Consider the following 12,169-nt stretch of genomic DNA (forward strand, 5'->3'; position numbering starts at 1 on the left):
AAATACTGCAGACAGGCTCACTATTGTTAGGCTCTGCTCCTCAGGTCACAGAGGGAAGATAGCATCAGCAGAGAGGGGCTGAGAGACAGCATCCTTTTCCATAGTACCTTCTCCAGCTGGAATTCCAGCCTGTCTCACACACATTCCGGTGTACAGTACAGTGCTCACTCACTGAGGAACACACACACAGAACATGCAAACAGTGTGTGATCATGGACACAAATGCAGATATGACATCAGTATCTTTGACTTGGCGCACATTTGTTGATGTCAGAGTGGAAATGGATCTGAAACAACATTAACACACAACATGTTGCAACAATTCTAAACAATGAATTTTAAAGCAGCACTAATCAATACTTTTATGTCATGTGTAATGTCAATGGAGGTCACTTGTAGTGACAAATCCCCTGAGATTTATCACCCAACTTTATATAGATTTGATAGATTGTCCACTGCCTGTCCAGCACCAAACAGCAGTTGTGCAAGATTAGCAACCCACTGGTAAAGACAGTTGTTTATTTAGCAAATAAAGGAACAGATATTTCCGTCAGGAGTTGGTGAAGACAAATACAGGGTTGAAAGAGGAGCGAACATTGGATTAAAATGTAAGGAGTGTATAAAAACATAACTAGGAATGAATGATAAGCTTTTCTATGTCACCTATTTAAGTGAAAACAAAGATTAACATTAGTCATTATCCTATTTATTTTTACATCACCTTTAAATTTAGATGTTTACAAGTAGTGAAGCAGTACAGAAGTAGTATACGTAGTTTAATGCACACTTGCTATGGATACTGCATATACATTATACTTCATTTCAGAGAAGAAATCAGCATGTACTGTATGTGCAGTATGACCAGCTCTTGTGCAAATCAAGATGAATCTCCCTCCTCCAGAAAGAGAAATTGGGAGAATTGACTTCCTTTTAGCATGTGAATGGGAGTAAGTAGTGTCCAGTGGTGCGGAGGAGAGTGACGAGTGAGCCGAGTGTTAACCATCTGAACAAAGCCAGGGTTTAGACACAGAGGGTGGGGCTGGGGGAGCTGGTGGGCTGCATGTCTTTGGAGACTGAGCTGGGGGGTGGGGGGGGTGAGAGAGGAGGCCCCCAATGAATATCATCTGTTTTTCCTTGTACTGCCCGCAGTGTTTGATGGCTGTGACTCTCTGCTGCTGTCAGAGTGGCCTGAGAGTCCCGCGTTCACAGACCAGTCTCATCATCTGTCTAAACCAGCTGCAAACGATTGAGCGGAGCGCTGGCTGTTAGTGCGTGTAATGGCCCTGCATTATAAATTCTGTCTCTGGCTCTCTGAAGACCTTGTTGAGAACTTTATCATTCATACGCCAACATTTTTGCAGCTTTAAATGTTTTGTTTGTTTTGATGTATGGTATGTGATACACTGGCATCAAGTTTTATTGTATTGTTGGAACCGGTGTGGATTTTAGTGGGACACATATTTAATTAATGAAGGTCTTGATATTTTATGATTGTATTTGGTGTCTTTTTGATTTTTGTCAATTTAATATTTGGACTGTACAAAAGCAGCTGACATCACTGTAACATCAGCTGATCTCCTGACCTCAGAAAAGGTCGTTTTGCTTTGCTGTCACTCATGCTGACCCCTGGTAGTTAAATATCGTGGCCTAGTAGGTGGGACTGCTTTAGAGCCAGATGTTCTCTGTCTGATGTTTAATGCAGTGGAGGTGTTTATCAATATGTTTGGCATGCTGTGTGGATGCTGAGTTCAATAAATGAATGCAACTTCATGAATGTTTCACTTAAGTTTTCCCTCAAATGCTTCATTACATCATAATAACATGATTTTGATCATTTAGCATCAAACTGTACATTTAGTATTTAGTAGCATTTTTCAACTGTTTTGGGGCAGGTGGAGAAGCAGAGAGCAGATCTAACCAGAGAACGGGATGATCTCACTGACCGACTGGAGGAAGCTGGAGGGGTCACTGCCTCACAGGTACACTACACTGTATACACACACAAACACTAAACAACATTTGTGTAGTTGTAGATTTTCATGTAAAACTGTAACTGTCATATCTTTATGAACATCTTTATACACATCCTGGGAGATACAATGAATTTGCATATAAATTTGTTTCCACAAAGCTGAGGCAAATGGTGGTGTCAAACTGTAGTGCATACCGGAGTGTTTACATACAACTAGGCCCGTGCTTTTTGTCCCCCATTTCTTATAGCATGCCCTCCCCATCCTCAATCCACCACAGTGTCACATTACTCAAACTCACCTAAGTCGTATAGCGCTTGTTGCACAAAAATCTCATTAGAAATAAATTTAAAATGAAGCAAAAATACTTGGTAACCATTTCTAAATAGTCACATAAGATTAAAAACTGTATACATGTACTGTATTTGGAGTATTGTATTATTATTTCCCTTAATGCAAGTTAATAGGGTTCTTCTTTTATATAAAAAAAAGCTGTTTGATTGCCTCTGGTGAACTGCTCAACTGCCTCTATTTATTCTACTTCTACCCTTAAGAGACTGTCCTTGCAATTCTGTTGCCATCTCTTGGTATGTCCAGTGTAGAAATATTTATTTATTTGTGAAGTGAACCGCCCTAAGTTGGTTCAAATCTTACCTATCAGAAAGATTTCAATTTGTTCATGTTATAGACTGAAGTTAATGACGGCATTCCACAGGGCTCTGTGTTAGGTCCAATTCTCTTCACTTTATACATGCTCCCTTTAGGCATTATCAGGAAGCACAGCATAAATTTCCATTGCTATGCAGATGATACTCAGTTATATTTATTTATGAAGCCAAATGAATCAGATCAGCTGGTCAAACTTCAAGCATGTCTTAAAGACATAAAGGCCTGGATGACCTGCAACTTCTTACTTCTAAACTCTGACAAAACTGAAGTTATTGTGCTTGGGCCTGAAAACCTTAGAAATCTGCTGTCTAATCATATAGTTACTTTAGATGACATAGCTCTCACCTCCAGTACTACTGTGAGGAACTTTGGAGTCATTTTTGACCAGGATTTATTCTTTAAACCACACATAAACCAAGTCTCTAGAACTGCCATCTTTCACCTGCGCAATACTGCGAAAATCAGGAGCATCCTGTCTCAAAGTGATGCTGAAAAACTGGTCCATGCATTTGTTACTTCCAGGCTGGACTACTGTAACTCTTTACTATCAGGATGTCCCAATAATTCCCTAAAAAGCCTCCCGTTAATCCAAAATGCTGCAGCCAGAGTACTGACAGGAACTAGCAAGAGAGATCATATCTCTCTCATATTAGTTTCTCTCCACTGGCTCCCTGTAAAATTCAGAATAGAATTTAAAATCCTTCTCCTAACATACAAAGCCCTTAATGACAAGGCTCCATCGTATCTTAAAGACCTCATAGAGCTTCATCACAACAAAGCACTTTGCTCTCAGGTTTACTTGTGGTTCCTAGAGTCCACAGAAGCAGAATGGGAGGCAGGGCCTTTAGCTATCAAGCTCCTCTCCTATGGAACCAACTCCCAGTCTCAGTTCGGGAGGCGGACACCCTCTCTACCTTTAAGATTAGACTTAAGACGTTCCTTTTTGATAAAGCTTATAGTTAGGGCTGGATCAGGTGACCCTGAACCTTCCCTTAGTTATGCTGCTATAGGCCTAGGCTGCTGGGGGGCCCCATGATGCTCTGAGTTTCTCTCCTTTCCTCCCCTTCCCTTCCCTCCCCTCTCCTCCCCCTTCTATATGCCACCATTACACATCACTAACTGTGTGTCTCCTCTCTCCTGTAGTGTGTCCTCTCTCTCTCTCTGTACCTTTGCCCTGGCTCTGGAGCTCTACGTCTCTGATGAGCAGTCACCAGCCACATCGACCTGACCAGTGTTTGATTGTTTGTTGTGTCTTGTTGCTGTTCTTCTTTCCTCTCTCCTCTGTCCACTCACCCCAACCGGTCAAGGCAGAAGGCTGCCTACCAAGAGCCGGGGTCTGTCGGAGGTTTCTTCTGTTAAAGGGAGTTTTTCCTCCCCACTGTTGCCAAGTGCTTGCTCAAGGGGGATTTGTTGGGTTTTCCTCTGTAATAATAGTGATAACAGTAAGGCCTTACTGTTACCCACCTTTGTAAAGTGTCCTGAGATGACTGTTTGGCGCTGTATAAATAAAACTTGATTTGATTTGACTGAAGACCAGGATCAAGTGTTTCCTGATTTACCTGAAGTCCACTCCATATAAATAACATCTAGAGACAGTTTTGTTCAGTGTTAGTGTGTGAGGGAATGGGGAGCTTGGCAAGCCACTACCACCATTTTCAGCAATATGGGCATGAACTTGCTATTCTTTTCTGCTGGATTTAGGGATCTAAAGAAAAGTTGTCATTGAGAATTAAGAATTTGAGACATTTTAGTGTTCTGCCAAGGACAGGTTTTCAAAAACTTGCTTTAGAATATTCCCAGTACATGATACAAAAATGATCCTATGTCCCTTTGGGGTGATACCAGTTTGACACCACTGTTGTGCCTCACATTAACTGTACAGCAGAACATTACAGAAAATCTGTGTGCGGTTAACAGATGGAGGTGAATAAGAAGCGGGAGGCCGAGCTGCAGCATCTCAGGAGAGACCTGGAGGAGTCCTCTGCTCAATCCGAAGCGCTGGCTGTTTCTTTGAGGAAAAAGCACAGCGATGCTATGGCAGAGCTGAGCGAGCAGTGTGAGGCTCTGCAGCGGGTCAGAGCCAAACTGGAGAAGGAGAAGCAGAGCCTGATGGTGGACATGGACGAGCTGGCTGCTTCACTGGAGAGTCTGCAGAAAGCCAAGGTGAGTGACTAGACCTGCTGTTACTGCCACACAGAGTTAAATTTTTAACAAGCTGACAACATCCTAGGCCTTTGACTTGTGTGCTGTTGTGTTTTCACTACACTGCAGACGTCCTCGGACGGCCAGATGAAGAAGCTGGAGGAGCAGCTGTCTGAAGCCAACAGGAGAGGAGACGACCTGCAGAGGACACTCACTGAGCTCAGTGTAGCCAAGAACAGACTTACAGGTACACTGGTACCGATTCAACATGAATACTGTCAATTACTGTACAATATATGGCCTTAGAATTGTTCAAGTCAGCTGATTCAGGTGTAACTGCGGGTGAGAACTGAATCATCTTCTGTATTTCTGTTTAAAGTTAAGCAACCTAGTCAGCATAAAGACTAGAAATAGAGAAAAATACCAGCATTACTTTCACCAAAACTCAAAAATAGAGGGGTTAGTGAGTAAACCTCTGAGCTTTGCACAGAGGCAGCTAAGCTAACTGTCAGCTCACAATCAACGGTTCTGATCTTCTTGTTTGCCCAACTCCAAAAATGCAAATGTTTTCCCAAATTGTTTAAACTACTGTTGCTATTTCAAAATTGATGAATGGGAGCCCTATGTATTTTCACTTTTAGTCCCTAATATCTTCAAGCTTTAAAACCTGTTAGATCCCGCACTTCCCATAATGCAACTGAACATGTGAACTGTAGTCCCCAAGACTAAGTCAAAATGATTCAGTATGAGTATGTTTTTTTAGACTTGACAAAGCTCCACCACAGCAACAGAAGACATTATAAAAAGTGCTTTTGCAAGCTAAGTAGCACTCCTGACAAGTAAACAGACTTTGACATACTGGACTTTATACAATCAGTGGAGTTCCCCTTTAACAGAATAATATGAGTTTTACTTTGTCTTTAGTGGCAAGAAAATCACATTATTATTATTATTATCACAAATAAATGCAACAGGATACAGATATGTTAGTAATTTACTGGAAAATGAGTCACTGGTGCTTTGTTTAGTAGATAAGGAAAGCAAAATACTTTGTTTTATATTGTGTATCTTTATCAGGTACAGTAGGTACATGACGCACATTGTAGGTTTGCTTTTTGTGTGTATTGTTAGAGTACCTGGCATAGTGCTTCAAAATGCTACGCTGTATTAATAAACAGTGTTCTTGTTTTTCCTGTCAGCTGATAATGCAGACATGATTCGACAGATGGAGGAGGCAGAGAGCAGAGCCAGTCAGCTCACCCGCTCCAAAACTCTGCTCCAGACCCAGCTGGAGGAACTGAAGAAACAGCTGGATGAGGAGGTCAAGGTCAGTGTTTTTGAATTCAAAGTTGAACAATCAAATGTGAATATAATAATTCTGTACTCAACCAAATGAAAAAAGCCTGTGTTTTTCCACTCAAAGTCAAAACTTTACATCTCTGGTACTGTTGCCAGTATAAGCAGGCGGTCAGCAGCAGTCTGAGCTCAGTGCGGCAGGAGTGTGAGGCTCTGAAGGAGCAGCTGGAGGAAGAGCAGGAGAGCAAGCAGGAGCTGCAGCGCCTCATCTCCAAACTCAACAGTGAGGTGACGCACTGGAGGGGCAAACATGAGTCTGATGCCATCCAATATGCCGATGAGCTGGAGGACACCAAGTATGTGGTGTTGACACTGGCTGTCACTTTTAACACTGAATATACTTCAGTTCATTTAATAACGTGCATGTCACAGGAAGAAGCTGGCGACCAGGCTCCAGGAGGCTGAGGAGGCCATGGAAGCCACCCAGGCCAAATGTTCTTCACTGGAGAAAACCAAACAGAGGCTGCAGGGAGAGGTGGAAGACCTCTGCATGGACCTGGATAAGGTAGAGCAGGAGCCATATTGTATCAGTGTTGCAGTGCCACAAACTTTGCGGTTATTTTTGAACTTATGTCCCCCTTCCCAGGCCAGCAGCTGTGGTCAGGCTTTGGATAAGAAGCAGCGGGTCCTGGAGAAACAGCTGGGAGACTGGAAGCAGAAGTGTGAGGAGCTGGTGGCCGAGGTGGAGGGTTGCCAGAAGGAGAGCAGGCAACATGCCAGCGAGCTCTTTAAACTCAGGACAGCTCACGAAGAGTCGCTGGAGCAGTTGGAGGTTCTACAGAGGGAGAACAAGGCCTACCAGGGTATGTGTGAGGGGGGAGGGGGGATGCCTTAAGCAGAATTAAAAAAATAGTTTAACATTTTGGGAAATGTGCACTTCTGGCAAGAGTCAGATAAGAAGATTGTGTTAGATACAGTGAAGCCTGGGTTGCTGTTAGCTTACCTTAGTGTATTATCTAAAATATCAAAGTATTCTTTTAAAAGACTGTCTTGGTGGTTAATAGTAACTATTATTAGCTGTGTGTAAGTTATTTCTTTGTGTTACAGAGGAGATAGCTGACCTGACAGAACAGCTATCAGATGGTGGTAAGAGTGTCCATGAGCTCCAGAAAGCAAAGAAGAAGATTGAGATGGAGAAAGAAGAGCTACAGGCCTCCCTGGAGGAATCTGAGGCAGCTTTGGAGGTACGTAATGTCAGCAGATCTGCCTGTCAGCTCTGAATATTACAATATGTTGATGCTTACTGGGGGCAAGCCTGCAGTGTGTGTGTGACTTTAGATATTTTAAAACTTATAGCACTTTTCAAAAAGAAGTTTACAGAGTTCTTTAAAGACAACAGATAAAACAAAGAACATGCACAATGAAAGATCAAATACTTTATATGATAAATATGGCATTTGAGAGAAAATAATTATCATCCAAATCTGCAGTTCCATTCGGCTCTATAGTGTTTTATTGTTTTTCAGCTCATTGTTTTGGTTATAAAGCCTGCACCTTGGTTCTGATTTACTCTCGCCCCTCTCATCAAAGTTGGAGGCAGCAGGTAACTAGAAAGCTCTGATAAACCAACTGAGCGCTACCTGAGGAACACCAAATGACAAAGGCAGCTACCAGCTAGTGAGCATTAAGCAGTTAGAGACAGAATATATTCCAAGGAAGTTGGTAGAGACCAAACGGAGATAAAAGGAAAGTGAATTTGTGACATAGGCTGCTTTGTCAGGTGGGTAGAAACATGAAAGGTAATGTTGCTGTGTGCCTAATGGACTTCTATATAGGCAACTACTCATGATGTTTCACTGTTATGTATACAGCTTGTCGTGCAGCCCCCGTTCACCAAACAAGAATAAATAAATAAATAAAATTAATGCAACTTTAAACCAGAATCAAAAAAGGAAGGTCCATGACATTAAAGAATTATTATCTGAAAGTCAGGTTGAGAGCAAGGTCACAGTGAAGACCTCTGATACATTTGTGGACAAAAGTTTAAATGTACATGTGTATATGGTATCACTACTGTCTCAGTTTTATCACTCAAAAAGCTGAAGTACGGAAACAGTACGGTGTCTAACTTTAGCTGGAGGTCATTTGCAAACTTTAGGAGTGCGATTTTGGCTAAGTTGAGTGTAGACCTCTTTCTCCAACACCTTGCCAGGGATGAGTAACTTAGATATTGGTGACGACCAGTATAATATTTAGGACTACTCCCAAAATTTCCCAGGCTGAGGAGACCAAGGTGATGAGGCTGCAGCTGGAGTTGTCTCAGGCTAAAGGAGATCTGGAGCGCAGACTGCAGGAGAAGGAGGAAGAGCTTGAAGCTACTAGGTATACTACTTCACGTCCCTTTGTGACAGTCTTCTCATCTATAGCACTAATACTCTTTGATACTCCAGCATAATGATTTTTCATCCTGTCTATCTCCCTTTACTCTCTCTCTACAAAGTCATAGTACATTACCTTTGGAGGTAAGACCTGTCTCATTAAACTGTTCCCCCTTTCAAACCCTGCTTTACTGTCTCTGCAGCAACACATGCACAGTCTATCTCTGTAATACCTCTTATCCATCCAGCTGTCACTTTCTCCTCTGACAGAAAAAGCCACCAGAGAGCATTAGAGTCCCTGCAGGCCAGTCTGGATGTGGAGGTGAAAGGTAGAGCAGAGGGCCTGAAGCTGAAGAAGAAACTGGAGGGCGACATCAACGAGCTGGAGCTGCAGGTGGACCTGCTCACAAAGAACAACACAGAGCTCAGCAAGAACAGCAAGAAGATGCAACAGCAGATCAAGGTCTGATGCAGCATGATATTTTGTTTCTAGAGCAGCAGTTTACAACAGTCTGAAATTTACAGCACAGGTGTTTTCCTGTGTTTCAGGAGCTGCAGGCTCAGCTGGAGGAGGAGGTACGGAGCCACGGGGAGTGCAAGGAGGAGCAGGCAGCTGTGGAACGACGCTGCTCTCTGTTGGTCTGCGAGGGAGAGGAGATTCGTGCAGCTTTTGAGAGTACGGAGAGGGCTCGAAAGGCCCTGGAGACTGAGCTGCAGGAGGTCAACGAGAAATACAGTGACCTCAACAACCAGGTGACAGAGGATGTCTGCTTCAGTTTCATTGTTCTGCAGAGGCTAAAGATTTAACTTACTCCTTTAGACCGATGACTCTCCTGATGCCTTCTTCTGTGTTCAGTTCCAGACAGCTCTGAGTGGGAGGAGGAAGCTGGAGGTGGATCTCCAGACTCTGCAGCAAGAGCATGAGGAGCTGCAAGGAGAGCTGAGGGGTTCCACAGACAAGGCCAAGAAGGCCAGCTGTGAGGTAAAACACACGCCAGGCGACTCACATTAAGATACTGTAGCAGTAAAGATTTAACCCGTTCAGTCATGTGAAATAATGTAATTATTTTAGCTGGCACGAGTTGGGGAGGAGCTGCGTCTGGAGCAGGAGCACACGCTCCATTTGGAGAGAGTGAAGAAAGGTCTGGAGGCTCAGATCAAAGACATGAGCAGTAGGCTGGACGAGGCCGAGCAAATGGCTCTCAAAGGAGGCAAGAAGATCATCCAGAAGCTGGAGGGAAAGGTATGAAGTCACAAAGACATCAGTCAGTTGCTTTGTCTGGTTTGACAGCACTTTGGTCCAGAGCAGGATATTCTGACATTGAGTTGCCGTGGTAACAGGATGATGTAGGTACTGTAGCCATAAACACTATGGAAAGCGAAAACTTCTGCAGGTACAGAATCTACAAAAAGGAAAACGTGTGTCAACATGCCTGTTTTTTCCCTGAAGAAGTAATAACATTATTACACAGGGTTTTTGGTGTTGATTTTATATATAGCAGCTAGCATACTTCTTGTCAGTTCTTCTGTAGAAACAAATGCACCACATCCACTGGACAAAATATTAGTAACTATAGTCTGGGGCAGCATTAACCTGGTAAGGGGCCCTAAGGTATAAATATGTCTGTGAGCCCCTAATGCAATTACTTTTTTAATTACAATCAACTAATAAAACCAATAGTAAGGGTTACAACAATAGAAGTCAAAGTAGAAAACCGTAGTGTCAGTGTCAGCTGGAACACTACATATGCACTGTCACAGAAAAAACACACAAGATTTTGACAGGGCCACACAAAATGAAAATGTTAATGTAGGGGCTATCTTAACCTGTACGTTAGTATATCACCAAATAAATCATCACTAAGCTAGTTTTGAATTAGTCAAATTACCACATCTCACCATACACACTGAGCCGATGTACCAGAGTCAAATTCCTCGTGTGTCCGACAAACCTGGCCAATAAAGCAGATTCTGATTCTGATTGCTACAAAGTGAATCTGAGATCTGAACACAGTACACCCATCTAGTGTCAAGCTTAGTTTATATTCCTTGACAACTGCTACTGGTAAACCTCAAAGAACTGCAAGATTGTCATGAGTTTATTGGTTCTCTTCAATGCTGAAGAAAGTTGTACTTGATACAGGGGGATTTTTTAATTTTCCATCAGTTTTGCACACAAAATTTTGCTTGTGCGTCATGAGTAGTGGTCAGCCTGTGGTATTACATCTTCTTTGAATCTGGCAAAGATTTATTAGGTTTGAGAAAATAGCCCTGGCAGTCTCCTCAAGGTTCTCTCATCGTACAGTTTTGTTTAAAGCCTGTGCTGCAAGCTGGTAATATGGAGTGTGAAAGATGTTTGCACTGTCAGGTAAAGCATCTATTGGGAGGCATATTAGGGACTTTACATCAGGACATTTGCTGCTTTGACTTTTAAAAGTCATTTTCTTATGGAAGTTATTTTGATGGAATAGCCTTTTAACTTTGATGTGTAGTGTAAAGTGGATTACTTTGCCCTGCAGGCAGGCTTTAAAGATAGATATTTCCAGGTAGTTGACGTGTTGAATCCTTTTTACACTGTATAAGGCTGTGATACAAATACTCAGGTGTGAATAACAGTACTACAGCTGCAGCGGTGCATGTCTGTGTGCAGGTGAAGGAGCTGGAGCTGGAGCTGGACTCAGAGCAGAAGCGACATGCTGAGACAGTGAAGACACTGCGGAAGAACGAGCGTCGGCTGAAGGAGCTGCTGTTCCAGTCAGAAGAGGACCAAAAGAACCAGCAGAGAATGCAGGAGCTGGTGGAGCGGCTGCAGAACAAGATGAAGGCCTATAAGAGACAAGTGGAAGAGGCTGTATGTCACCTGCACCTGCCATTTCACCGACAGCATATATCACTTGATGAGACTCATGTCTGTTTTCACACACATACACAAACTGTTGCTGTTGCAGGAGGAACAAGCTAATATGAACCTGGCCAAGTACAGGAAGACAGTCCATGAGCTGGATGATGCCGAGGAGAGAGCAGACATCGCAGAGTCAGCGCTCACCAAGATCAGGACCAAGAACAGAGGCAGCTTTGGCAAGGGCTACTCCTCTGTAAGTAACCATAGTCTGTACAAAGCCATTAAGAGTTATAACTGAATACAATGTGGGAGTCTGCAGATAGCGCTGTTTTTCATTGACTAGTGGCAAGAAAGTTACTGTTATCCTATAAAAGTAGTTGGTTCTTTTTGCTTTGTCCTGTCTGTTGTCCCAAATAAATTGATGAAATAATAAACTTGCTGTGAATAATGACACTGAGGTGTCTCTTCCAGGGATACAGCACGCCATACCCTGGCCTGGTCAGGTCACCCAGCTCTGCGGGCTCAGAGGGCAGAGGGGAGAAGCTGCTCAACGATGACGATGAGTCTGTCAGCTCCCTCATCCCTGCCTATCTCAACTCCCTCAAGAAGCTTATGATTGATTAGAAAGATAGCTGTGACACCATTACTGTAAGTGTTTCAGAATGCAGCTCCAACTCTCTGCAGCTCTAACACATCCTAGCTAGAGATTAAACACTCCATCCATCCATTTTCCTCCGCTTATCCGGAACCGGGTCGCGGGGGCAGCAGTCTAAGCAAAGACGTCCAGACTTCCCTCTCTCCAGACACTTCCTCCAGCTCCTCCGAGGCGTTCCCAGGCCAGCCGAGAGACATAGTCCCTCCAGCACGGCCTG

General features: G+C 43.2%; 1 protein-coding gene across 7 annotated transcripts in view; it reads left to right on the plus strand.

Annotated features, from left to right (window-relative positions):
- LOC109952124 (myosin-16) overlaps positions 1 to 12,169 on the plus strand; it is a 68,212-nt gene that overhangs the window by 49,751 nt on the left and 6,292 nt on the right. For all 7 annotated transcript variants that reach the window (XM_020587009.1, XM_020587010.1, XM_020587012.1 and 4 more), the window contains 16 exons: positions 1,893 to 1,979; positions 4,557 to 4,802; positions 4,911 to 5,028; positions 5,981 to 6,108; positions 6,237 to 6,433; positions 6,510 to 6,642; positions 6,724 to 6,940; positions 7,185 to 7,321; positions 8,356 to 8,459; positions 8,726 to 8,918; positions 9,005 to 9,208; positions 9,312 to 9,437; positions 9,528 to 9,698; positions 11,106 to 11,306; positions 11,404 to 11,550; positions 11,769 to 11,945. In XM_020587009.1, coding sequence (XP_020442665.1) covers positions 1,893 to 1,979; positions 4,557 to 4,802; positions 4,911 to 5,028; positions 5,981 to 6,108; positions 6,237 to 6,433; positions 6,510 to 6,642; positions 6,724 to 6,940; positions 7,185 to 7,321; positions 8,356 to 8,459; positions 8,726 to 8,918; positions 9,005 to 9,208; positions 9,312 to 9,437; positions 9,528 to 9,698; positions 11,106 to 11,306; positions 11,404 to 11,550; positions 11,769 to 11,921 — 2,562 coding nt within the window. In that variant the 3' untranslated portion in view covers positions 11,922 to 11,945. The remainder of the gene's footprint in view (positions 1 to 1,892; positions 1,980 to 4,556; positions 4,803 to 4,910; positions 5,029 to 5,980; positions 6,109 to 6,236; positions 6,434 to 6,509; positions 6,643 to 6,723; positions 6,941 to 7,184; positions 7,322 to 8,355; positions 8,460 to 8,725; positions 8,919 to 9,004; positions 9,209 to 9,311; positions 9,438 to 9,527; positions 9,699 to 11,105; positions 11,307 to 11,403; positions 11,551 to 11,768; positions 11,946 to 12,169) is intronic.

The sequence above is a fragment of the Monopterus albus genome, unplaced genomic scaffold (genome assembly GCF_001952655.1).
Source record: "Monopterus albus unplaced genomic scaffold, M_albus_1.0 scaffold434.1, whole genome shotgun sequence".
In the NCBI taxonomy this organism is placed as follows: Eukaryota; Metazoa; Chordata; class Actinopteri; order Synbranchiformes; family Synbranchidae; genus Monopterus; species Monopterus albus.